Source organism: Mustela nigripes, chromosome 12 (genome assembly GCF_022355385.1).
Source record: "Mustela nigripes isolate SB6536 chromosome 12, MUSNIG.SB6536, whole genome shotgun sequence".
Taxonomy (NCBI): domain Eukaryota; kingdom Metazoa; phylum Chordata; class Mammalia; order Carnivora; family Mustelidae; genus Mustela; species Mustela nigripes.
In genome coordinates, this window is record NC_081568.1 from 42,203,982 (window position 1) to 42,231,260 (window position 27,279).

At 51.1% G+C, this 27,279-nt stretch overlaps 2 protein-coding genes across 4 annotated transcripts in view; both read right to left on the reverse strand.

Moving 5' to 3' along the window:
- Window positions 1-3,920, reverse strand: part of TNIP1 (TNFAIP3 interacting protein 1) — a 49,325-nt gene extending 45,405 nt beyond the window's left edge. The window contains exon 1 of one of the 2 annotated variants that reach the window (XM_059417185.1): window positions 3,834-3,920. The gene's annotated coding sequence lies outside the window, so the exon portion shown is untranslated. The remainder of the gene's footprint in view (window positions 1-3,833) is intronic. The other variant, XM_059417183.1, reaches the window with a different exon arrangement.
- Window positions 3,921-14,997: 11,077 nt separating this feature from the next.
- Window positions 14,998-27,279, reverse strand: part of ANXA6 (annexin A6) — a 46,608-nt gene continuing 34,326 nt past the window's right edge. The window contains exons 21-26 of one of the 2 annotated variants that reach the window (XM_059417188.1): window positions 22,791-22,808; window positions 21,917-22,010; window positions 20,669-20,764; window positions 19,242-19,300; window positions 17,980-18,102; window positions 14,998-15,813 (exon numbers count right to left, since the gene is read on the reverse strand). In XM_059417188.1, the coding sequence (XP_059273171.1) occupies window positions 15,754-15,813; window positions 17,980-18,102; window positions 19,242-19,300; window positions 20,669-20,764; window positions 21,917-22,010; window positions 22,791-22,808 (450 nt within the window). In that variant the 3' untranslated portion in view covers window positions 14,998-15,753. The remainder of the gene's footprint in view (window positions 15,814-17,979; window positions 18,103-19,241; window positions 19,301-20,668; window positions 20,765-21,916; window positions 22,011-22,790; window positions 22,809-27,279) is intronic. The other variant, XM_059417189.1, reaches the window with a different exon arrangement.

Below are 27,279 nucleotides of genomic sequence, written 5' to 3' on the forward strand. Positions count from 1 at the left end.
CAATTTGCCTCCTCCCGGAATGCTGTCTTCCTAATCTCAACCGAACTCTTCTTGTGAACGCTGAAATTTACTTTAAAAAAAAAAAAAAGAAGAGTCTCCACCTATTTGCATTTTGCTTCCAGACTATTTCAGCTGTCTTTGTAAAATGTCTGACCTTCGAGATTTAGGCAAATAGCTTCATCCCTTAAATTGCTTGATGACCACTAGGAGGACTTGTTGGACAGTGCTCTGGTATGACAAAAAGGTTACGTGGTCTTTTCTTTTTTTATGGACTGATTCCCTGTTTTGGGGTACTTTTTCCTAACACTTATAATGTGTGAGAAAATCCTCTTCAAAGTCGTGAACACACCCACCCCTTCCCACCTTTTTAAAACTTCATCTGAATTCAGAACTTCCCACCATGTTAGAAGCCATGGAGACCATTGTTCGCAATCCCCTATTTGATAGATAAGTAAACTGAGTCCTCAGGATAATAAAGGACTTGTTCAGGGCCGCACCCATTGAATGATGCCACCACGGTTAGAAGCCAGGACCTTGGTTTCCAGTAATATGTGCTCTTTTCACTGCATCCTGTTATCTTTCCAGTGTCATGATTTTCCCTATAGAAACTCAACACTCATTAGGAACAAGGCTGGGTTCTAACTCCTACTTGACCACTTGCTACCTGGGTGGTCTCTCTAAGCCTCAGTTCCTCTCTGAAAAGTGGAGGAAATTGCATCTTACCCCTCACGGGATCATGGGGATAAATGAGTTAATGCAAGGAAAGCCCAAAGCTTGGCACACAGTAGGCATCTGAGAAACAGTAGTGGCATATAGACACGGATTGCCAGCACTGGACAGAACTTCACTGTTAAACCCAGGAATGCACTCTCCCCAAGCTCCATGTCACCATCCACATCCTCTATGGACCCTGAGACCCCTGGCAGGCTGGGAAATGGGTCCCCCAGCCTGGCACCCCCTGCCATCCCTAGATCTGGAAGGAGATGTCCAAGCTGAGAGCCGAGTGACTCAGGCAGCTGGAAACTTCTTGCTCTTCCAGAGTGATGACAAGCACCTGCATAGAGCCCCACCTGGGAGGAGAATCAAAGGCCTGTGTTTGGTTTGTTTGGGTTTTTGTTTTAAAGCCTGCAACTTCCCACCAGTCCTTCTCTCTCTACTACTTCCACTAAGGATGCTCCAAAGAAGAACCGAAGTCCACACTTGATAGAAATAAAAAACCTACCAAAAACCTCACCTGTCACCAACCGAGCTTTAAATCAAGTGCCTGAAAAGGAGTGTTTTTGCCATGCAAAAAGGTTGTTTTCACCATGTGGTGGCTCTGCTCTCTGACCTAACAGGATATCTCCCAACCACCCTGAGGCCATTACCACTGTCATGCCCATTTCACAGATGAAACTGGGGCTTTGAGGTGTTAGATGACTCTCCCAAGGTCTTATACAGCAACGAGTCCTAAATTCTTTCTGCTCTTAAGCATTAGACTATAGAGTCCTGCCAGCCAGTAAGAGCTCAAAATACTAGTCATTATGGCTCGTTTAGGAAGGATTAGATCCAACCTTTCTCTCACATGGATACAACCACTGAGGGCCATCTGTACACCCCACAGATGGGAAGAGGAGCTTCTAAAACCACTAAGCTCAGCCTTACTCTAGGAGGTGAATTTGTGAGTTAGGGTCTTGGCTGCAGGGGAATGAAACTCAAGGTGAGCGGCTAACACACTAGGAAAAGAGCAATCCTGGCTCTGGGTCCCTTCCTTCTATCCAGTCTCCTGGTCCCATAGCCTGAGGCAATCTGGGGAATATAAAACCCTTGGTGAATTCTAGGTGCTTTCTGGTACTGGGTGTGTGCACACGAGAGAGAGATTTTAGTGATAGTTAAATGAGAAATGCAAGTCAAGCACATGCTGTTGGCTGAAATGTAGGTAACTATATTTTTTGGTAAGAAATAAGTAAGCAGAAGCAATGGTCCCCTGTTTCCCATCCTCAGCCTCAGAAGCATTTTAATTCTATCTACCTCCCAGATCACTGCACGAGGGATGGATGGATGGCTCTAAGATTTCCATAACTTTTCATGTTCCTTAGGCACCTTAAGGTGAATTAAACCATACCAGACTCACAATTTGCCCCTCCTCCAAGAGCATGTAGGTCATGCAAGGGTATGGGCTCTGGAGTCAGATCTGGGTTTAGGTCACAGCCTTGCCCTTACACCTTGTGATCACTCTCTGCCGGTTTCCTCACAGAGAATGTGAAGGGACAGGGTCCAGTGCATAGGGTAGCGAAAGAATGAGGTGCCATAGGGCTTGGGGTGAAGTTAAAGGCAGCAAAGCTCAGGGCCCAGAGCTACAGAGGAACTTGGCCAAGACCTCACAAAGTGTCCTCAGAAGCACGAGGCCTAGATGGCATTTCCCTGACTTTTTCTCCAGGGTCTTCCCTGTTTTCCTCCTCCTCCCTCCCAGCTGTTTCCGCTGCAGCCCTGGGCCTGCCGTTTGTGCTAGGGTTTCTAGGACACCGCTGCAGAAAAGAAAGAGCCAGTGACTCTGGGGGAAATTCCCGGCCTCGGAGCCTATGTGGCCAGGCACCTCCCACAGTTGCTGGGAGCCCCAGGCTTCCCCTAGTCCACATCCTCTCCCTCTGGCCTCCCTGTCTTCAGGTCAGGGTGTCGAGCCAGATCTGAGTTTGGATCCAAGCTTGCTCCTCGTGATCCTCCTGGGAGGGCAGAGAGGTCAGCCCAGCCCAGCCCCTGAGGGAGGCAGCCCCATGGGAACCAGACATTTCCTAATCCTGGGAAGCCCTACCAGGGCCCAGGGAGCAATCCTCCTACCCCCTCACCCCACCTCATACTCCTCCTTTCAGGGTCCCTCCCACTGCTCCCTCCATTCTTATCCAGCCCAGAAGCTGCTGTGACAATGACTTGGTCTCTACTCCTTGCCCCTCCTAGCCAGGGACTTCCCAGGGCTGGGCCTCCGACAGGCTCTGGAAAATCTGGACTGTTTGTGATTAAAGAGGAGGCCATTATCACCACCGTCTGCCAGCTTTCACCCTCTCCCTGTGCCTCAGACCCCGTATGAAACGTTCAACCACAGCAGGGTCCAGCCAGCCCTAGGAGGGAAGCAGGTGAGCGAACCTTCCGGAGAGCCATTTGCTCCAGCGCTGAGGAGGGTCTTAGCTCTCCATTGCGTTCCCGAGGGAGGCAGAGCTAGACTCCCACCCGGGCTCTTCCTACCTCACTGTATAGACCACTGACGTGGGCAACACACACACACACACTCGCCCACCCTCAAAAATTCACATTCACCCAGAGACGCACACAGGTTCATATAATGACCCAGACACTTCCAGATACACACGCACTTAGACACGCTTGCGAACTTGCACTCACACGTATACCTCAACAGATCTGACACAGACGAAACTCACCAACAGAGATGCACATTCACACACCAACACAAATCTACGTTCATACTTGTGACCCCAATCCCTTTCCTCCAGGGAAGGATAAGACAAAAATAGACTCTGCTTTTTCCTTCCCTTGGGAAGAACTAGAAGCGGCTAGAAAGAAACACACGGGCTGAGGAGGGCAGGAAGAGGAAGTAAGAAATGGAGGGAGAGAAGCAAGAGGAGAATGAGACCAGGCAAGGAGGTAGAGAGGCCCAGAACCCAAGCCCCGGTAGGAGAAGAGGGAGCTGGCCCAGGGGAGCAGCCGACCCTAGCTGGCAGGAAAGTAGGAGGCCAGGTGGCTCTTGGCAGAGCTGGGGGGTGGCCTGGTGGCCCTGACCCCTCATGCAGTGAGCTCCTAGCCATGTCCTGACCCGCCGCCCCCTGCTCTCGGTCACTTACCTGGGGCAGGAGAAGACGACCGGGGGCGCAGTGGGGGCTGGCACCCTGTGAAGGCTCGTCAGCTCACTGTGCTTCTGCAGGAAGGAGGGCTGGGCTGGGCTGACTTTTAGGCAGGAGGGGAATTCCCCGAGATGGAGGAGCCAGCCGCCAGGCAACCCCACAAGGCCCAGCTGAGGCCCCATCCTGCCCCCCCTGGCAGAGCACAGGGCCCTTCTTTGTCAGTTCCCCACCTGTCACTTCCCAGACTGGCTATCACTTGCCAAGCGTTCTGGGGAGGGGAGGGCGTTCTGGGGAGGAGCTGGAAGCCCGAGGGTTCTGTGGCCGGACCAGGAACTGGCGCGGGGGCAGCCTGGTCTGCCCACCCTACCCCAGCCTTTGACTTCTTCTGAAGACCGCTAATGCCTCCTTTGCCTGAGGTGGGGGATTCCAGTGCCCGGGACCCTCAGGAAAGGGCCAGATGCCCAGCCCACATCGTCCTTCCCCATCCCTGTTCCATCTGTTTCCATTTAGTGTCTGTGGACTCTCCAGAGGGAAGGAAAAGCCCCCTGCTTCCCTCCGTGCTCATTTCCAGGTCAAGTGGGGCCTTAGCAGGCTAAGCTCCTTAGCATAGAGCCACCCAGCTCTACACTAACCAGCCGTTTCTGCTGCTCCTCACTTTCCCATCCAGACGGAGCCTTGGTGATCCCCAGCTGTAAAATGGGTATAAGGAGTCCTGCTGGGTCTGGCTCTTGTGATGAGGTGATTAAAAGAGAATGATTCTGAACGTTTGAGTACTTTACAAACATAAGGTCTTAGTTCATTATCCACCGATAAGATGCTTGGGGAGGACATGAGTTGGCTGTGGATGAACTGGCCTTTCTTGATCATTTCAGGTTCTGGAACTTCAGGTTCTGGAACTTTGTTCTTAACAGCAACATTACAGACTGATGAGGATACAGGGATGGACAAGTCAGACCCACTTCCTGCCCTGTCCAGTATGGTAGCCATAAGCCACCCATGGCTATTTAATTATACATTAGTTAAAATTAAATAAATTAATAACTCAGTTCCTCGGTACAGCTCGCCATATTTCAAATGCTCAGTAACCACATGAGGCTGTCCGAGTAGGCTGCACATATATAGAACATTTCCATCATTACAGAAAGTTCTATTAGATAGCATTGCTCTGGGCGCTATGGGCTAATAGGTAGTTATAATCAAGAATGGTAGAGATGTGTTATGACAGGAAAATACAGGGAGCTACAGGATCATGGATGGGGAGCATTTAGTTAGGATTCGGGGATCTGGGAAGCCTTCCTGGAGGAAGTGACACATCAGCTAAGACCTGAAAGCAGCGAAGCAAGAGCACAAGGAACAGTGTTCTTAGCAAGGGGAATAGAATATGCAAAGAGAGAATACATTCACGGAACTGAAAATTGTTCACTTGGAGTGAAACATGGAGTTTGAAGCAAGGGGGAAGTAAAGAGGTGGACCTGGAGAAATAAGGAAGGTCAAGTCACAAGGGGCCACACTCAGCTTAAGCAGGGGGTTGGGAGGCAGAGGATAGGAGGTGAGAGATGGGGAGAGTGCACCGAATCCACTCCTCTCCTGCTTCTGTGTCCTCCTCTCCTGCTTCTGTGTCCTCCGGATTGGGATTCCATGAGGAACACTAGAGAGAGCTTCTGGCCCAACAGAGGAGGAAGTGAAGGCCAGACAGGGGAAGTGACTTTCCTAGTGACTAAATGAAGGGACTTCCTGACTCCTAGTCCAGTGCTCTTTCCCATGCTGCACTCAGACCCTTGGTGACACTGGCCAATTTTTAAATGTTCAATAGCCACATGGGGCAAGTGCCTACCATACCGTATGGTACAGGCATTTCCATCCACACAGAAAGTTCTACAGGACTAACAGCACCAATCCTTGAGCTAGATCAAGTGCAAAGGATGATTCACTTCCCTGCACATACACCCTTTTCTCTGCAAGGAATAAATTATACCTCATGCTGACAGCATCACATGCTCCCCTCTCTGCCCTCTGCTACCTGCTTGCAGGTCCTTCCTCACCCATGTCCCCAGCTGGGCAGGAACAGGCACTCAGGATGGTGGCAGGACTCAGCATCAGGGAGAGCAATATTATCCCTGGCTCTCTCTGGGAAGCCTCCTGGTGGCCTGTGACTAGCCATCTGGGTCAGCCAGGACCTTCTATGAAATTGAGGAATGTCCCTTCCTTGAGGAAACTGGGTTTCAGATTCCTCATCAGTATAGTGTGTAATTCAGCCCTGATGTGCCTGGATTGCAGTGTTTCCTTTAAACCTGACATCTTTCCGCAGGCCTCGGTGATCATAGATCATCTGTGACTTCACAAAGCCTTGCTTGGACTGGTTCCTGCTCAGGGCGTCTTAGATGATGGAAGGACCTTGAAGGGCTAGGGAGGCTCAAGGAGCTGGCCCCACGTGAACCAGAATCTCCAGGCAGGAGCACTTGGCTTGCAGTTCCTGGGGGACAACCGACTCTGGACTCTCCGTGCTGGAGTGCTGAGCACAACTAGCTTCTCCCACCTTCTCTCACACCTCTTCTTCATCCAGCCATGGATTCCCTGAAATTGCCTTCCTTGTTCAGGCTGTGGGATGGATGTCAAGGAGGAAGGGACCCTTGGACTGCGCATGAGAGGAGCTGAGCTTGAGTCCTGGCTCTGCTGTGTGGCCTGGGGCAAGTCCCTTCGCCTCTCTGGTCCTCAGCTTCCCTTTCTGTAATGTGAAGGAATCAGACCGGATGATCACTAAGGGACCTTCCATTCTGATACTGTAAGGAAGTCCAGAAGTTCAGAAAAAGGAGAAATCAGGGCAGGCCAAGATGATCAGGAAATAATAACACTAATAGCTAATGTTTTAAAAAGATTGTATCTATTTATCTGAGAGAGAAAGAGAGGGAGAGGGAGAGCAGGGAGGAGAGGCAGAGGGAGAGGGAGAAGCAGACTCCCCACTGAGGAGGGAGCCAGTGCAGAACTGGATCCCAGGATCCTGGAATCATGACCTGAGCCGAAGGCAGACACTTAACCAACGGAACCACCCAGGCGCCCACTAATAGCTAATATTTAAGATTAACGTGTACTGGGCATGATACTCGTGGATTCCTCATCAGAACTCTTGGAGATTGGTACCCCTGCTTTGCAGATGATGGGGCTTAAGCCAACACCTAATGAGTAGCACAGGGAGTTCAAACTCAGGTCATGTCTACAGAGCTCACCTGGGGGAGACAAGATCCATGCCAGACCTCAAAAGATGGCTGAATTTGGATACACACGGGGAACCTCTCACTGGCCCACCCCTCTGACACCTAATCGCTCAGGCCCACCTCTCCTGTCCTGACATCTCTGGTCTCGTTGACATTTTTGGGAACAGCACTGGGCCAGTCTCATCCTAGTCGATCAACATTTATTTAACAAATGAATGGACTTGACGCCATGGGTTTCCTGATTCACCAAGTCTGCCTGATGTTTCCCAAGGATGGGAATTCCTCATGCCATGGGGACCTAGTCCAGGACTCTGGGCAGATTTCTGGATCCCACCATAGACCTAAGAAATCATACTCTCTGGGGGTTAGGGCCTGAGAGGCGGCGTTCTCAGTAAGCTCCCGCGGTTATCTTAGTACTTAGTAGTTTGAGAGGCCCAAGCTCCCTAACTGGATCTTCCAGCTCCAAAATGAGCATCATCTTCTCCTATAAAGGCAGCCAAGAATGCAGTGTCATGGACTAGTGGGCAGTACCTAGCGTGCTAGTACTTCTCTGGGTCACCCATGCATCAAATCCATGACTTTTGCAAAAATGCTTTGGGTCTACCAGCTTCCACTAGGGGCAAGTCCCATTGCTGTTACTAACTCTCTGTGTGATGTGAGCAGCCATTCCCTTCTCTGTCCCTCACCTTCCTCATCTGGGAAAGGGGGTCAATGCTCTTCGCCCATCTATAATCCTGGGAATACCTATGTGCACAGAAGAAGTGCCCACTGAGGTCATTTCATTAGGAATATCATAGGTCAGGGGGTCATCCATTTGAGCGTTTGCCAGCATCATCTGATCTATGTGTCTGGGTTAGGCTGATCTCAGGCCAGTGGTTCTCAATCCTGACCGTGTTAGAATCACCAGAGGAGCTTTGTAAAAATACAGATGGGCAGGCCTCACCGCAGACTAATTATATCAAGATCTTGAGGGGTGGAGGGTGTGGCCTGGGATTGGCATTGAAAGGCTCCCCCACGGGGCCCCTGGGTGGCTCAGTGGGTTGAAGCCTCTGCCTTTGGCTCGGTTCAGGATCCCAGGGTCCTGGGATCGAGCCCTACATCAGGCTCTCTGCTCAGCAGGAGGCCTGCTTCCTCCTCTCTCTCTGTCTCTCTCTGCCTGCCTCTCTGGCTACTTGTGATCTCTGTGAAATAAATAAATAAAATCTTAAAAAAAGAAAGAAAGAAAGAAAGGCTCCCCCAGGTGATTCTAAGTTGGGACTCCTGCTCTCAAAGCTGCCTTTCAAATCTTTGGTTCTGATGCGGGTGGTCCTGGGACTTCACTGCTCCCCTTTTTGTTCCAGGAAAAGTGCCTTCTCAGTACCAGCATCAGAGACCAAGAAGACAACAGATCTTAGAATCTGGAGAGAAGAGAGCTCGAGTCCATGCACTGTGGGTCACTGGGCATTATACACAGTGGATTAGAAAGGCAATATTCAACCTCAAACCAAGTCACTGCACGGAGAGGAGGTACATGTCATTCTGGAGCATCTGAAAAAATGGGATTCAGGAATGCATTTTGCAAAATTGTGCTTTCCAAGGAAAGGAAAGGAAATGGACTCAGGGCAGTATGTTGCAAGGTTTTTTTCAAAGGAAGAAGATCCAAGGACAAATGTTGCAAGACTGTGCTGCTAAAGGAAGTGGGTTTTTTTTAGCTCATTCGATCTGGAACAGAACTTAGAGATTATCTTGACCACTCCCTTGGCTGGACAGAAAGGGAAACTAAGGCCCGGGGAAGGGAAGGCATGTCCCTAAGGTCAGGCAGGGAGTTGCTGACAGAGCTAGTATTACTAGTCTTCTCAACCACCCCCTGCCTGCTGACTTTTTCTCTAGTCCTCCCATGTCTGTCATTTCTGGCTTTGCTCCAGGCCCCCAGCCCACCCTCTACACTCACATTCCTGGACAGCACCCCAGGTCCCCAGATCACATGATGGACTAAATCTGTGAAGCTGGGTCTCCACCTGCCAGATAACAGGGGCCCAAACCAGCAGGAGGCTGGGGCAAGCTGGAGAGGAAGGTGCTGCGTCTGATGATGTGGCCTGACCTCAGAAAGGAAGCCTGGTCACCAGGGGGAATTTCCCCGGGGGGTGAGGTCTCATGTCTATGCAAATAATGCATGCCAATGAACCTGGACCCCAGGATGGGAGAGGGGTCTGGGGAGAGAGGACCGGGAGACAGGGGAATTGGGAAGTGACAGAGCCTGACAATAGAGCCCTATGCCAGGCCCCTTGTATGCTGTATCTCCTTTGGTCCCTGCAACAGCCTCCTCCCTAGGAGAGCTAGGAGGCTGAGGCCCAGTGAGGGGAAGGTACATTTGCCCAAGAGAACGCAGCACCACCCCGAGAGGAGAGCAGGCCTGGGAGAGCCGTGATGGGGGTGGATTTGGAGCTGCTGTTGCTGCTGGCCAGAGTGACAGCAACAAGGCTAGAGTCAGAGAACTCCAGTGAAGTTTCATTTTGGGTTTCCATCTCACTCACCTGGGGGGTTTTATCCTGGGGACAGCTAAAAGGCAGATAGGGAGGTAGTGACCCTGACTTCCCTTGGGCAAATCCCTGCACTCAGGTTTTCCAAAGCCCAAAGGTGGGGTGTGTGTGGCCTGGGCACTGTTAACCCTTCCACTGCTAGCTTCTAGAATACTCCTAGAGAAGGGAACAGAATGGGATGGGGGTTTCTGAAGGGATATTTCTCCCTCTTACCTCTTTACATCTCACTCACATGGAGCCTCACTACCCCAGGAAGACCTCCGCAGGGATTTTGTTCTTTCCGGAAGGCTGATCCCACTTATAGCCTGGTTCTCTGAGGAGCTGCTTCTGCTTCCTCTGAGCAGGGATGCCAGTAGGAGCAGGCTCAAGTCAGAGCAGTTGGGTGCAAAGTCTGCCCTCCGTAGATTCCGGTGGTTTCGTGGTTTGTTGTCCTGTGAAAGAACGTACATGAGAGCAGGCAGGTCACTGATTTCTGGAGTTGTGTGCTACACACTAAGGCTGTGTGCCAAACAAACTACGAGTGCCTACACGCCCTAGGGAGTGTGTGTGAAAGGCAAGTCTGGGTACTTGTGCAAAGAGTTTCCTGTATGGCCGGTAGTTCATGTAGAGATGACAATATCTGTACTTCTAAGCAGTGTGTTTGGGGGCCAATCATTTGGTTTTTCCCCACGTGGTCTGCCGTGTATGTTTCTGTGCATGTGTTAAGAGCTGTGGGCTTCTTTCTGATTCTGGATATCCATAGTATGTCCCTGTGGGTATGACAGGCAGTGATTTGGAATTCTGGGTTTGTGATAAATAGTATTTATGGACTTTGAGAGGACAACAGCTGTGTGGGAGAACAGTAATTACCAGCCCAGCATAGGCATGGGATCTCTAGGTCCACTCCCCGCCCTCCTGGCTTGCCTATCAGGCCATCCTGTTCCCGCCTATGGCTATCTCCAGGTCAAGGTCCGTGGCCATCCCAGTGTGGAGGGGCACTAGGTCGTTCTGATTTCAGTTGACAGAACAATAGGCAGATGGTGGTAACTGGGAGGGGTGAGACCATCCCACAGAAGGAAATACATGTTCTGGAAACTGCTAGAACAGCTGGGCTCATGGGCAGGGCTCATTCCCAGATGGCTCTGGTTTAGGTCTTCTTCCTTATCTGAGAGGTGGGTACAAGAAGCCTCTGGCCTCACATCCTGCTTTTATTATTTATTTATTTTAAAGATTTTATTTATTTATTTGATAGAGATCACAAGTAGACAGAGAGGCAGGCAGAGAGAGAGAGAGGAAGAAGCAGGCTCCCCGCCAAGCAAAGATCCCGATGTGGGGCTCGATCCCAGGACCCTGAGCCGAAGGCAGAGGCTTTATCCCACTGAGCCACCCAGATGCGCCCACATCCTGCTTTTAAAAGCACTTCCTGCCTCCGGGTTCCCAGATAGTGACATCTGGCTTTGTGTATCTATCTGCCTCTGTCTCTGATTCTCCACAGCAGGTTCCTTGGTTTCCCGCACCACCACATCTTTCTTTTCTTTTCTCCATGTCAGCTTCTTCTGCCCTGGCTCATGTCCCCATCCCTCCATTTCTGGGAAACACTGCAAGCCTGTCTGATGGTCTCTCAGCCAGTTTCCTTCTCCACGCTGGCCGCAGAGAGCTCTTTCTAAAGGATACCTCTACTCACACTACCCCTGTCCCTGGCACCTTTGGGGGCTGGCCAGGGCCTGGAGGGTAAGGGCCACACTGTGGCCTGGACTCTCTGTGACCCTCCCAGATGATGTCTTCACACACTGGATATGCGATCCAAGACACCCAAGGCCACTTCCCATGGTCTCCACTTCCCACCTCTGGGCCTTTGCTCCTACTGTTGCCTGGGCCTGGAATTCCCTTTCATCTTAGATATCTTTTATTGTTGAAGACATCTCTCCTCATTTTTTTTTTTTAAAGATTTTTTATTTATTTATTTGACAGAGAGAAATCACAAGTAGATGGAGAGGCAGGCAGAGAGAGAGAGAGAGAGGGAAGCAGGCTCCCCACTGAGCAGGGAGCCTGATGTGGGATTCGATCTCAGGACTCTGAGATCATGACCTGAGCCGAAGGCAGCGGCTTAACCCACTGAGCCACCCAGGCGCGCCCATCTCACCTCATCTTTTGAGGTGCCTCTCACATGCCCCTTTTCTAAGGATCCTGTGTCCATCCTTCTGTGGTTATCTGTGGCCTCTGCACGAGGTACTTCTTGCTCTGTCTTGGTTGTATTTTCTCTTCTTTTCTCCATTGAGCTCTTCAGGGGTAAGAAGCAGGCACAGTGCAGGGACTCATCAGAGGTTGTTGAAAGAGATTCCTCCTCCAAGTCCTCCTCTAGGAAATGGAATCCAGCCTATGTATTAATACCAAAGACCCAATATAGGGCCCTTATTATGTCCCAGATAGTGTGCTCAGAGGTATCCATGCATTGCCTTATTTAATCTTCACAAAATCTGGTGCAGTAGAAATTTTTGTGATTGCCACTCTACAGGTAAGGAAACCAAGGCATAGAAAGGCCAAGTGACTTAGCTACTTCTAAGTGGTTGACTGGGTTTCCAATCTAGCCGGCCTGCCTGCTTTCATAGATTAACTGCAGAGCAGAGGGCTCAGTTAGGAACTGCTTGCCTAACTCAGCTGTAAAGTGGGGAATTCTGCCTGGGGAAACCTGAGGTCTCCCAGGTCTGTTAGAAACACCGATTTGCTACTTTTGGGTTCTGAAATTCGAATTGGGCAACTTGACACTTCTCCCTCCCATTCTCAGCGAAGTTTGGCTTCCATTAATCAAGAGGAGGAGGACAATGGCATGTCTATAGTGAGCAGAGCAGGAATCAGGAGACCCAAGTGCCGTCCCCCAGCAATACCATGGTCACTGGGCCTTGATTTTCAAACTCGTGAAACAGGAGCGTTGGTTTGGATGAGCTCTCAGCCCACTTCCGGCTCAGTCCCTGGTGTGTCGCCTGTACCTTTGGCCAGTTTGCTTCATCGCTTGGTCCCTCAGTTTCCTCATTAGGAGAACAGGGGTGATCCCGAGCACTACCTCAAAGGAAGTCTGGGCTGCGGAGGAGAAGCTGCTCCTCCCGAGGTGACTGGTGGCTCCGCAAAGCGGGGGAACTCTTCATGGGGCTTCCAACAGCCAGCTGTCCTCACGCTGCTCTCCGACAGCTGAAGTGTGGCCCCAGCGGTGCCCGGAAACCCCCTCCCCGCCGGTCACTTGAGACAGTTCCTTGTGGCCCCAAAGACTGAGGTTGGAGCACCCCGGTTTAGGGGTTCTGAGAAGTGTTCCCTCGGAGGGGAAAATGCAGGCGTGGAGGCAGGAGGCGGAGCAAGGAGCTAGAGGCGGGGCGGGGGCGTGGCCGCGGGAGAGAGAGGCCAGGGTCCAGGGCGAGAGGAAGGTCAGTGCCAGAAGGTTGGGACCTGGCAGGACTGGGAGGCTCCACCTCGGTCCTCCGCTGAAGTGCCAAGTGCCCTGGGGCCAGTCGCTTCCTCTGTGGGAGTGACAGTTGTCTATAAGTGGGAGAGGGAGGTGAGACTTTCCGAGGGCCCCTTCCACACCGAATACATCACCACCATCCTCCTTTTCTCCCGCTTTGAGACAGCAGTGGTTTGGGCTTCTGCTTTCTCTTTCCTTTTAGTTTTAATTTAGTTCCTGCCACTTGTGTCCTTTAAACTTTGGCCAGGGAAACGCCCTCCGGTGTCCCTCAACACCGTACTTTGGAGAAGGCTGGGTGGGAGGGACACTCAGGTCAGCTCTTAGGGATCAGGACTCCACAGTTTTCCGTGTTGTAGCTTTAGCATCAGGCACGTGCCACGGAGGGGCCCAGGGGAGGCCTTCAGTAAGTAGAAGCTGCTCCAGTGAATGACTGAATGACGGAGGGAGGTGTTGGGTTTCGGATAGCGGATAATAGCGGACAGCAGCCACTCCCTCCTCTGCCGCAGCTCCAAGGGAAAATGCGGTTTGTTCTGCAGGCACCTGGGTCTTAAGTGGGATCACTGCAACAGCCTCCCATCCGGCCACCCCTCCTTCACAGGTTTTTCTGAAGTGCTCTCAAGCACGAGGTTAGCCTTCCCTCCAAAGGACCTCTCCCCCGCCAACCTTGTAAGAGAAAACGCTGATGGCCTCTGTCATTGGATGTAAACTCCCATTTCTAATCTCATCAGCCTTGCCCCCCCAAACCCTGAGGGTCTCCCTCCTACAAGAGACCAGCCCCAGACTACAGCCCACTTACACTGAAAAGTAAGTGAAAGCTGCACGGTGAGGAATTAGAAGGGTCTCGTACATTATAAGCGCTCTGTGAGCTCTCCTCATTCCTGGTTTCTGGGGATTCTAGAAATTCCTGGTCTCTCTGCTTGTGTGTTCCCCTTCGCCTCAGGGAGCCTCCTGCTTCTATTCCCTGGGATTCCATCACTCTTTCCTTTGGACTCCAGAGCTTTTTTTTTTCCCCTTAGCACACATTTTTAAGGCACTTTTCTGTTTGTCTTTGGATGCCTTTGTGATCTGCTGCTGAGTTCTTGACAAGAGAGCTCAGAAAACCTCGGGGTCCACTCATCATCTCCTACAGTGGGGCCTGCGTCTGAGCTGGTGGTGCTGACAGCCGACCCCAGGCAGGGCCCGCCCCTGCTGAGTGCTCACAGGTGTCACCTCATTTCCTCCTCAAAGGCTCACAGTTGGTTAGCAGCAAAGGTCTGACTCCACAGCTCTTAATTGCTTGTTAATTTATCTTTTGGTAACAGTTGTGTGAAGTTGGGCAAATCCCCCCAAAAAGCTATCAGCGGACCCTCCTATTGCTTGGGTTCACAGCCGGGTGGAGGGAAGGAAGTGGAGGGACAGTCTTGCTTTCAGCATCATTATAGCAGAGATGAAGATGGGGCTCTTTACAACTGGGGGGGCCATCCACTCACTAGAGATGCCCGGTGAGGGCAGTGGCTGGCCCAAACCCTGTGATCCCTGCACACCTACTGTAGCAAACAGGCTCTGAACTGCCAAAATAGGTCAGGCCAGTCGGGACAGGGAGCAGGGCCCTCACGGCACTCGAGGGACCGCTTCACGTCCAAGTCTCAGAGCAGAAACACAGCTCTCGGGAGGGAGACAGAGAAGCTGCAGCTGAGCCTGCTGCTTATCAGTGATCTGCACAAAGTAGAAACTTTCCACAGGCCTCCCCAGATCATGATTGCATCTGGTGCCCTTGAACAGCTCTAAGGAGGAAGTCTGGGTTTGGCTGTAATGGATGAAGAATGCACAGAGCCACGTGCAGGCAGCAGAGGGAGGAGAGGGGAGCCGAGAGCTGGAGGGGGGTGGGGCCGGCCTGCCCAGGCGGGATGTTGGCTCACTCTCACCTGGGATTCCCAGGCAAGAGGATGAGGTTAGGACTTACTCCTGGGCAGGTGCCTACCTCAGGCTGCAGGGCTAGGACAAAAACACAGATCCCCAAATGAAATGTGTTTATGTGTCTGTAGGTCTATTTTTATTTAAAGAGGCCAGTGGAAAGGGAATGATTTGGGGGCACATCCTACAATGTCAATGTTAGAAGAGAAAGTCAACATTCTTTTGTCCAACTCTCTCATTTTGTAGATAAGAAAGTAGAGACTCTGGAAGGGAAAGAAATTGGCCAGAAGCTAGAAAGCACATGTGTGGTGACACAAATTTGAAGGTATCCAGACGCCTGGTTCTGTCTTTCACACAAAAACCTGAATGAGGGTGGGTGGTGAAACAGTGGGAGGTCTGGCAATTGGCAGAAAGACATGAACTGTCTGTCCCCTCCCCTGGAACACTCAGCTGGCACCGGCCACCATACCCCACGGCTCAAAGCACACACTCCACTCATTTCACAGGCAGAGGCTCAGTATGTTTTTGGATTTGACAAAGCCCAAACCAGGGCAGTGGCTGCAGCGAGGGACGGAAGCCAGGAAAGGCAGAGGAGGAAGACGGGGAGTGGAGATGAACGGGATTTGTGGCTACGGATCTTCAGCTGCTCACACGGGAGCAGGAGTGACCGTGCTGGGCCTTCAGTGGCCCGTGGGAATGGAAGCCTTCCCTAAACCCCGGCTGAAGACAAGAGCCCACCCATGACCCCCTCCCCCCACCCCTGTCCCTTCCTTCATCCCGGGAGCTGGAGCAATCAGGCTTGGTCATGGCGGCTGGTGCTGCTGACCGTTTCTCGGCAGAGGTGCTGGCCAAAGCCGGTGGCTCTAGTCCTCGCCCCCACAGACAGCGAGCAAGGCCTTCAGGAAGTCTCCAGAGGTGTCACCCTGGCAGGAGCAGAGGAAAAGCAGTGAGAGAAAGCAGTCCTGATGGCCTCAACGCCCCTTCCTCCCAGTGGCTATCAGCTTAATGTCTCCTGAACACATAAATATGACTACATCCCTTCTACAGGTCCTCGCTACCCTCAGGAAAAGGTCCAAGCTCTCAGCTTGGCTTCAAGGCCTTTTGTGGGCTGGCTTCACCTCCCCCCTCCCTTGTGGGGGCACCCTGGTTCATTTTCCTACGTTAATATCTATCATTCCTCTGACCAGCCGGCCCTCTGCACCACCCCCAAATCCTGCCTGCCCTTGAATGCCCCCTCCTCTATGAAGTGTTCCTGCCCTTGATTCTTGCTTTCCTCCTCCCACATTCATTGACACATGTGAACGAGACATCTCATTTGAACCAACACTATGGAGCCCTTACGGAGCACCAGGCCCTTGCAGGAATTTACAGGAACATCGTTGCCTTTAGGATGCATCATAATGTCAGGCCTACAGCAGAGTGCGGGGAGCCCAGACTCTCCCTCCTGTTATTGTCTCCTATCATTTTTATGATACATGTTGTTTATCTTTTCTTTTGTAAATTTTATTTCAAAAATCACTATTATAAACAAGGTAAGTTAAAGGAAAGATTTCACAATAAAAAACTTCCCACCCCTGACACCTTTTTCCCCAAATCAAGAGAGAGGCACGGTGACTGGTGTCTGGCTTTCTAGCAACAGTCTGTGCATGTGCTAACAAGTATAGGTACAGAATGTCCCTTTTCTACACACATGGGCACACAGCATTCATACCCTTCTGACTTAAAGAAGATCCCAAATCAGCAGATGGAGCTGCTCATGCTTTTTCATGGTTGTATTATATCCTATCTTATGGATGTACCACACCTTCTCTAACCAATTCTGTCCGGAAGGCTTCTAGTCTTTTGTTCCTGTGAACAATGCTAGCATAAACACTCTCCTCCACATCGTTGGGAACACGTGTAGCTCTGTCTGTAGGATCAATTCCCACACGAAAATCACCAAGTTCAAAGCGTATGTGTTTAAAATTCTGAAAACTGCCCAACTACCCTTCAAAAATGTGCTAGCAGTGTATACCCCCACCAAGTCTGGGTGAAGCTGCTATAACATTTCCCACAGGCTGTCAGCCAAGGCCAGTATCAAACTTTTAAGATCTTGGCCAACATCGAAGACAAAAAAAAAAAAAAAAGGCTGTGTAAGTGAGAGAAGTCAGATACCAAAGATCACATACCACGTGACTCTATTTCTATGAAATACCCAGAAAAGGCAAATCTATAGAGATAGAAAGTCACCTGAGGGGTGCCTACAGCAGGGGTGGAAATAAGTAAGCGGGTATAAGGGGTGTGGTATCTTAAAGGGGCACTGGAAATGTTTCAGAACTGCATTGTGGAGATGATGCATGACTCTTCAATTTCCTAAAAAATATTAAATGCACCTTAAAATAAGTACACTCTATGGTATATAAGTTATGTGTCAATAAAGTTATCTTTATTTTTTTTAAGATTTTTTTCATTTTAGGGGCGCCTGGGTGGCTCAGTCATTAAGCATCGACCTTCAGCTCAGGTCATGATCCCAGGGTCCTGGGATCGAGCCCTGCATCGGGCTGCCTACTTAGTGGGGTGCCTGCTTCTCACTCTTCCACTCCCCCTGCTTGTGTTCCCTCTCTCTCTCTCTCTCTGTCAAATACATAAATAAATCTTAAAAAAAAAAAAAGATTTTTTTACATTTTACTTGTGTGAGAGAGAGAAAGAGTGCACACAAACAGGGAGAGCAGCAGGCAGAAGGAGAAGCAGGCTCCCCACCGAGCAGGGAGCCCGATGTGGGACTCCATCCCAGGACCCTGGGATCATGACCTGAGCTGAAGGCAGACGCTTAACCGACGGCACCACCTAGGCGTCCCAACAAAGTTGTCTTTAGAAAGCAGCCCCCCAAGATGGGCTGTTTTATTTAGAAGTCCTTCATTATAACCCTTTGAGCCACCTGGAATTTATTTTTGTATACACAGTGAAGTAGGTCTTTCATGAATCAGTAATCTCTGCTGTCAGAGAGAACTCAGAAAAAGACTGGGAATAGGAGGGATTTGTAATCCCACGCTCAGGAATGTGATGCTCCTCCCGCCCTCCCCTACCGATGTCCAGCCCCTCCCCCTTACTTCAATGGCTTGGTGGAGAGACTTGTCGTATTTCTCAATGAACTCCCGTCGGATGTTGAGCAGGTCGATCTCACTCCGGGAGATCATGATCCTGGTGAGGGTCTTCTCATCTGTGCCAGCACCCTGGTGGGACCAGGGGAGAGGGAGACAGAGGGCAAGAGGGGAAACAGGGTCGGGTTAGGCAGGAACTCCTAGGTGTCCTTCTGCTTCCCTTCCTTTTCCCTCCCAAACCCTGTGAGGCATTCTGCCTCAGTCTTCTGCAAGTAGTGCTGACCCAGACTCCCCCAGGACTGGCTAGACCGGCAAAAACAAGAAGGCTGAGTGAGGATAAAGGTAAAGCCTGATGGACGTGCCCACAAGCCAGGAAACACCAGGATTCCTGGCAACCACCAGGAGCTAGGAGAGACCCATAGGAGTTTACCCCTCAGAGCCTCCAGGAGGAACCTAATGCCTTCAATTTTGATGTCTGGCCTCCTGAACCATGAGAAAATAACTCAGTCTGTGGTAATTTGATAAAGCAGTTAAAGGGAAATGAAGAGGGGGCCCACGGATCAGGCACAGGACATGGAATGTGTGGGCAGTCAGGGCCCACTTCAGCCCCGAGGGAGCTCCGGGACACCAGCTTGGTGGGTGCTCAATACATGGCCATCATGTCTGAGGCTGTAGGTGGAGGAGGGTTTCAGGCCACCGAACAGCCTGCCCAGACTCTGTTAGCAGCTGAGATACCCCTCGCTGGGCTGAGAAGGTAGCCACAGCAGCCTGGGTTTTCAGGAAGCCAGGGCTAGTCCCAGTGCCCAGCACTGGCTGCCTCTGTAATTAATCATTGGTCACAGGAGACACTGTCACCTGCTTGACTGTGCGCTCCATGAGGGCAGAGACTGGGTCTGACTCAGCCCAGTGTTCCCGGAGTGAGTTTCTCAGCCTGGGCCTTTGGGGCCAGGTCGCTCTTTGCTGGGGGACCCATCCTGTACATCGTAGCATGTTTAATAGCATCCCCCACCCTCCGCTCTCGTCCCACCAAATGTCAGCAGTGACACTCCCCAAGTGGTGGTGACCAAAATGCATCTGAACATGGCCAAAGGTTCCCCAGGGGACAAAATCACTATCCTAGAGTCAGACACGGGGCAGATGCTGCTAAGCATCAAGGGGGCAGAAACAGTGGCCAGAAGTCCTGGCTGGGGCTGGTGGGACCGCACACAGCTGTGTTTGTGGGTGGGCAGAAGGACCTGAAGGGAAGGGAACAAACAAGCAAGTTTGTTTACCTTCATGGACTTGTAAAGTTTGTCAGCAAAGAAGAGAGGCTTGTTCTTGACACTTTGGACTGGTAGGATGAGAGAAATGCAGGGAACTTGGTCAGAGGCGGTGTGCCTAGACCATGGGCTGAGCTGGCCTCTCCCACCCCCTCTCCCTCCAGCCTGGGACTGGGAAGGTCACGGCCAGTCCCAGGGTCTTACCCAAGGCCTGATACCTTCACTCCCCCTTCCCGATTCCTCCTCCTCTGGCCCATCCCTCAGCTTGGCTCTCACTGGCTTACAACTCCCTTCTTGCTACAGGGCTTGCAGCTAACCGAGATCAGTCAGGACTCAAAGGGAAGAAACCCAAGGCACAGGGCCTCAAACTTCAAAGGGCCTGAGAATCACTGGAGAACCTGTTGAAAACTTGGGTTTTAGGTGCCACCCCCCAGATTCAGACCCCAGAAATATTTTGAGCACTGGCTCGCAAAGCGTGGTTCCTGGATGGCTCTAGCAGCAGCATCTGGGAACTTGGTAGAAATGCAAACTCGAATGGCCCATACCAGATGCGCTCAGACTGCAACTCTGAAGGGAGGTGACCAACCTGTCCCACTCCACCAGGGATGCTCCTGGTTTTAGTACAAACCAGCATGGTTGGGTCTGCCTACTCTGGGGCAGCCTCATGTTGGAGAGCAACTGATGGACAGGAAGACCAGGCCCGCGGATGACTGTCTGTTGGTGTGATTTAAGGCACTGTGCCCACCCCGGGGCTGTGTTGCTCCAGAGCCTGCCCACTCCAGTTTGCACTGGCAGCCCTGCGCCCCATGCACTACCCCTACCCCCCACATAACGCTGCCTGGCTGTACCAGTCCCAGCCCCTTCCCAAGGCCTGGGGGGCTCTAGCCCTCAGCAGCTGCTGGATTTCAAGGCTCCAGTGTCTACACAGGGGTGTCTCAGGCAGCTTAAGGAGCAGGAGTCAGATACCAGTATCCGAAATCCAGAATGACTCTGGATATAAGTGTGTCTGTGAGGAGGGCAGGGGGCAAGGGGCTGGAGATGCACACCCCAAGGGCACAGTCACCTGGGGTATGTGTCATGTACTGGCTCAGGAAGCCACACACCAACCTTCCTAACTCTCCAGATATGGTATGCACATGTGTGTGTGTGTGTAAGTGCACATGCGTGCATGGGTGTGCACCCTGGTCCTGCAGAACACAGGGTCTCTCCCTGCCCTCCCCATGACCTCCCCTGGGAGAGCCTGTTCCATCATCCTGCCCTGCAGCCTGGAACAAGTCTTCACACTAACACCCCCTACCACATGCTGGCAGGACCCCCACAATGCTGGGGTTTACTCTCCAGTACGAGGAGCTCTGGAAGCTGCCAAGGCCACCCCTGTCCAGGGAATCTGGCCAAGCTCCCAGCGCCCCCAGCGCTTTCCCGGGACATCCATCAGTTACCGATGGCCACAAACACGTCCCTGACGTCCCCAGACATCTCTTTCTTGATGATGTGCTCCACGTCATAGTTGGTCATCTTGACAAACTCCTGGAAGACTGGCCCCAAGAGAAGCCCCACAGGTGGGGGGTGAGCTTCAATTCAGAGGGTTGGGGGAGATCACCCTTGCCCCGCCCACCCAGCTCCCCTCCCAGGCCATGTCCCAGGGAAGGGGAAAGGGACAGCAGGTGCGGCTGCAGCCCAGGCCCAAGTGCGCTGGGCACGATCGGGTTGGGAGGGAAATTCTGACCTCGAGGCTGCCTTGGGCTCAGAGCCAAATCTGTGTCAAATCAGACGCTGTTCTAGGAACAGACGAGTTCTAGGAATGTGGGCTGGGGTAGCAAAAGGAGCTGGGGTCCTGGTAAAGGCTCTGCCTCCCACTGAATGGCCTTGAGAGAACCCCTACCCCCTTCTGGGCCTCCCCTTCCTCCTGTGTCAAGCTGGGATCGAGATTAATGTAAGTAATCATAATGAAAACACGGAGGAAGTCACCACGTGCCAGGCATTATGCTAAGTGCTTTTCATGCATTATATTTTCTGTATCTTTATTAGCAATCATGTGAGGTAGAACTAAAATCCCAATTGGCAGATAAGGGAGTGAGGGCCCAGATATTCACTAACTTGTCCAAGGTCACACAGCTGATAAGGGGGAGATTCAAATCAAGGCAATCGGGCTCCCAAGTCCATTCTTCCAGCCACTATGCTAATGTACCTTATGTATTTTACTGAAAAGTGCCAGGCAAATCCATATTAAGCCATAAATGTCCTAGTGGCCAGGGCATTTCATGAACTAATGTCAGGTGCGCCCTGTGCATGTGGCCGCCTGGGGCCCCGAGACGTGTGGCTGGTCCTGGTGCCATCAGCACGCCTTGTGGCCTTATTCCTGGCAAACATTGCCAGAGGGTCATGACCCTGAACCTCTGGAGGCAGCCACCACAGTCTACTGGAGTGGCCTTGGGGTTGACAGGCACCAGCCATCCTGTATCCCAGGCATCCCACCTGCTTCCCTAAGGAGGTAAAGGGTGCTGGCCCGAGGCTGAGGGTCTGGAGCAGAGCCAGGGCCAGACTCCCTACCAGCCACAACATTCCGGTGCTGGGTAAGGAATGGGTGTGTGGACACCTGGTTCTTCTCGCCACAGAGAGCGGAGAGGCTCCCATCAGATTTGGGGGCCTTCCTGCAGCATCGGGAAGGGGAGGGGTTGAGGCCTCACCTCTCCGGAGGTGTGGATAGCTCCGCGTGCACAGGATCGTCATGAAACGGGTCTCCAGGGAAGTCTTGTCTCCGCTGGGTCTGTCTGCTATTTCCTGCGGATGCCAGGTTGGGAGAAGGATTTGGGAGGGAAGACACCAGAAAGCCTTGGTTATTATTCACTTTCATGTCTTTGCCTGGGGTGAGGGTGGTCAGAAACTGGGTCATCCCAACTAAGGAGGCTGACATTGGCCCCTTCCTCCCTAACCCTCCATCCCCTTGTCCAGTTCTCAGGAGCCTTCTGGACTGACACGGGGGTGCTCTGCACCGGGTACTTCTGCTTTAGCCTCAGGGCCTTAAGACTGGGGCCCAAGGGAGCGCAAACAAGCACTGGGCATGGGGACGCAGAGTCCTTCTGTTCTCAAGCCCTCCAGAAAGGCCCTCTGGGGAAGTGGGTTTGTTCATTGCAAGGAAAATGGCCTAGCCAAGTGTTTCCCTAAGAGTCTAGATGGGCAAACATATAACACACTGCATATATATGTTTCCACGAGGATCTTCCAGCCATCCACTAGTGCCGTTCATATCGACGTTAAATTTTAATTGACATTAAAATAATTCATTTCAGATTAAAAAGGATCCATTTAAAGAAAAATACTCAAAAACTGGTGGTATATAGCACGAATCATGTGGGAGGTAAGTGGCTAAAATTTGGGAAACACTTGCCTGGCCCATTTTTTACCCAGTGGGGCTCTTAAGAGGCTGTGAAAGGGAGAGAGAGAACCTACGGGCAGGTCCCCAACCACTGCCTGACTGGCCGCTCAGCCCACCCAGAGACACAGCCACTCAGCCCTCACTCAAGAAGCCACGAACATCCCCGTGAAGAACAGGTCACTCACCAAGATCTCAGCAGCCACCTGAGAGCAGGGAGGAGAGAGAGGAGGGAGAGAGGGAAGGCTGAGTCAGAGGAGGCCGGGAGAGGTGGCTCTGGGGCCCTGGGGACGGGGGGGGGGGGGCGGAGGGGGGGCAGGGAAGACGGAAAACACCTTTCCTTGATCTTTGGGCTGGAGCCCCAAATGGGGACAGGCCTGGGAATTAATTTTAAAGTGTTTGCCTGAGGGGCTGGGGAGGACACAGAATAGGGCACTCTAACTGTCACTCCTGGCCCCCGAGGGGGACTCCAGCCCTCAGCCTGCTTGTCTCCGCAGGGCGGCCCAGAAGTGAGAAGAGAAGCCCTGAATCCCCCACATCCTTTACCACCAGGGGTCTGAGACCCATCATTTTACCCCCTCGTGTTACAGGCAGGAGAGACAGGGAAGCGGAGGCTGGGAGGCAGGAGACTGGTCAGGGGCACAGCCAAAACCAGGTGCGGGAAATGCCAGTGGTCCGGTCATCTCACAAGGGTGACTCGGTCACTGCGTTATGCTGAGTCCTTAGAACATGACGCTGTTAGGCAAGCAGTAGTGCCTTGGAGTGTCTGGGGAAAAAAATACAGCACCCCCTGGGGGCCCCAGACTGGGTTTTGCTCTTGCCTGTCTCCCTGAAACTCTGCTGAGCCCTTGATTCTATTGGGCAGACCCCAACCATCCTCCTTATAAACTTCACAATAGCCTTACGCTTTAGAAAGCTCTTCTCATTATATATGTTGGCAATGTCTTTCAAAATTTTAAATGCACATGACATCTGATCAAGCAATGACATCACTAGGAATGTGCCTTTACGGACACATGGGCCAAAGCCTTTCAAGATAGCAGGAAAGGGTGTTCACCGCAGCATTCTTTGTAATAGAGGAAAAACTGGAAACTACCAATAGATGATTTGTTAAACAAACTATGGTTATCCAATAATGGAAATCCACAAAGCTATTCAAAAGAATGAGTCTACAGTACTGAGAAGGAGAGTTTCCCCTTAAATTAAGCCAAACAAAAGCAGAGCACATTGTTTGCAACAGTGTTCCTTTTATCTGGATAAGAAAAGGTAAAGGCACCCTCACTCTTACATATTTGCTGGGAAGTCATGCTATAGGCATGGTCAAGGTGCCACGGGCGGTGGTTACCTTTGAGGAGAAGGACTGGGAAAGCTTTTGCATTTGATTTTTCCTGAAATTCTATGTTTCCATTTTCTCAACAAGCAAATGTGTCCTTTCGATGTTTTATTTTAATGTTCAATAGAAGTTATCGGGGCCATGGGGATCACAGGATTCTTTTGGACTTTTTTCATCCCTTTCTGTATTAAAAACCTAGCTGAAACTTGAGGACGTTATGGTCCGTGAAATAAGCCAGTGATAAATGGGTAGATACTGCAGGACTGCAATTACACACGGTCCCTATAGTCAGATTCAGAGAGACAAGGTAGAAGTGGTTGGTTGTTGTCAGGGGCTGGGGGAAGGGGAGGGGCAGTTACTGTTTAATGAGGACACAGTTTTAGTTTTACAAGAGAAAATGAGTTCTGGAGACGGATGGTGGTGATGGTTGCATAGCAAGGGGGACATGCACTACAGTCACTAATCTGTATACTTGAAAATGGTGGAGATGGCACATTTTACGATGTGTCATGCCTTATTATGTGTTATGTGCATTTTACCACCATTTATAAAAAGGGATGCTAAAAAATACCTGTTTTTTGTTTGTTCGTTTTTTAAAGAGAGGGAGATATGTCATTTTTCTATTTTTATTTTTTTTAAAGATTTATTATTTATTTGACAGATCACAAGTAGGCAGAGAGGCAGGCAGAGAGAGAGGAGGAAGCAGGCTCCCTGCAGAGCAGAGAGCCCGACGTGGGGCTCGATGCCAGGACCCTGGGATCATGACCTGAGCCGAAGGCAGAGGCTTTAATCCACTGAGCCACCCAGGCGCCCCGAGGGAGATATTTTAAAAATCAAACAAAAGGGGGCACTTGGGTGGCTGAGTTGGTGAAGTGTCTGACTCCTGATTTCGGCCAGCGTAGGGTTCTACACTGGGCATGGAGCCAGCTTAAGATTCTCTCTCTCTGCCCCTCCCCACCTTCTCTCTCTTGCTCTCTAAAAAAAAAACAAAAAAAACAAAAAAACCCAAAAAAAACGGCAAATAAATAGGAATCTAAAGTGCCATCCACCCCCCCCCGACATATTTGTTTTGTCAGAGCATCTGTAATGATATGTGCAATATGATAAACGCAGTAGGCTATTAAAACAATTTTTCAGGGGCGCCTGGGTGGCTAAGTGGGTTAAGGCCTCTGCCTTCGGCTCAGGTCATGATCCCAGGGTCCTGGGATCGAGCCCCACGTCGGGCTCTCTGCTCAGCAGGGAGCCTGCTTCCTCCTCTCTCTCTGCCTGCCTCTTTGTCAACTTGTGATGTCTGTCTGTCAAATAAATAAATAAATAAATAAACAAACAAAACAAAACAATTTTTCAAATAACACAAAGGCTTTTCCCTATTAGCCTAGCTAATAGGCTACAAAAAGTAACCTGGGAAGTTCCTCCAAAATCTAAACACAGAGTTATCCTATGACCCGGCAATTCCACTTCTATCTACCCGAGAGACATGAAAATATACGTACACGCAGAACACGGACACGCGTGTTGACAGCAAGCAGCGCTGTTCTTGAGAAGTAGTCCAATGTCAAGTAGCTGATGCATGGACAAAAAAAAGGTGATGCGGCCATGCAATGAGGTATTATTTGGCAGCGGGAAGGGATGAAGTACCGATATAGGCTAAATACGAATGTTGGACACACTAAGGGAAGGAAACCAGTCATGAAGGGCCATGTATCGTATGATGCAATTTATATGAAATAGGTGAGCCTACAGAGAGAGGAAGTAGGTTAGTGGTTATGCAGGGCTGAGGGCAGGGAGGAAACAAGGAACGTGTTCAGGGTCCCTTTGGGGGTGATGAGATGGTTTAAAATGGACTGGTGATGGTTGTGCACGTCCGTGATGATGCCATGAGCCACTAAGGTGGAGGCTTTCAATGGGCTGAAAGCATCGTGTCTGGGTTCTAGTTCAACAAAACTGTATATTCAAAAATAACAGCCTGGGGATCAAATCATCCCAAACTGGCCACAGGTCTTCACTTCCCTCTGGTTTAGATTGTCTGTGTTATTGTCTGGAACACGGAGGGTGGAAGGGAAGCAGTCAGCGATCCCCATGGGATGGCAGGTGAACACGGCACACTCGTTCGCACAGTGGTCGCAGACCCGGACCTCCAAGAGTTCGGGGTATGCTAGACGCCTAGGGGACAGTGTGGGAAGGAGGAGGCATGACACAAAAAGGACCAGGTCCCCCTGTGTTCTGCAGATTGAACGCCTTCCATTTCTGTGTACATTCTCCTCAGGTGTCCGCGTTTCACCTCTAGAAACCTAGCTAAGGAAAACGTTCCTGCGTATGAGGGGAGAGTTGGTGACTGGGAAGAGCGCTGCCCAAATAAAGCTTGGTAGTAGCTTCTTAAGTGGAATCGGACATGGCCATTAAGTGACATTGGTTTTTAAAAATAATATGAATGGTATTCGCAGAATATTAATTTATGAATTTATGTATGTATGTATGTATGTATTTGTTAGGCTTATCTGTTTTCTAGAGTTTCTACAAAGGATAGGTCTTACTTTAGAAACCGAATATTCTGACTCCGAGAAAATGAGTCCACACTAAGACTAATCCGGGTCCAGCACCTGTGAATCTGGATGGGCAGCTGAGTTGGGCAAGGTTCCCTTGTTTCTGCTCCCCAGGTTCTCTCTCACCCCTCCGCGCCTGCAAGGTGTGGATGCAGCCCACCACTCCCCCCTGCTGGCAACAACTGGAAGCACAGCCCCATAGGTAGGCCCCAGGCGGAAGCGTTCCCTAGAGGATGAATTTCAGGGTAGAGGATGGATTTGGGGTGAGCTCTAAGGAGGAAGCCAGGTTCAAAGGCCCTCAAGGGTGCAGTGGGACAGTCTGTAGTAGTACTTAATACATACATGTTGAATAAGCGAATGAAACGTGGCCTCAACGGGCCTCCCTAGGGGCTGGGTTCCAGGCTAGTCCTTGTAAACACACCCATATGCAGCTGGAAAACCACACTTAAATGCAGCCCTGTAGCTTTGGACAGCTGCATTCTGAACTGGGGGCTGTACAACTGGAAAGCAGCAGCCCCCTGGTCTGGAGGCTGCGGGGAAATTGCCGTACTGGGTCTGGGAAGGTATCAAACTGTATTAACATAGGCTTTGGTGGGCTTGGGTTCAAATCACACCCCAGCCACCTAGAAACCATACCCTTGGATAGAGCAAGGCACAGGTGAGTGGGGACAGTGCATATGGCCTTAGGAGGGACTGCCCAACCATAATGACCCTTAGGGGATTTGGGCTTGTCTACCCTCCATGAGAAACCATCTCCAGACCTCAAGCTTCCCAGCCTAAGGGGCATGGCAGAAACAGAGC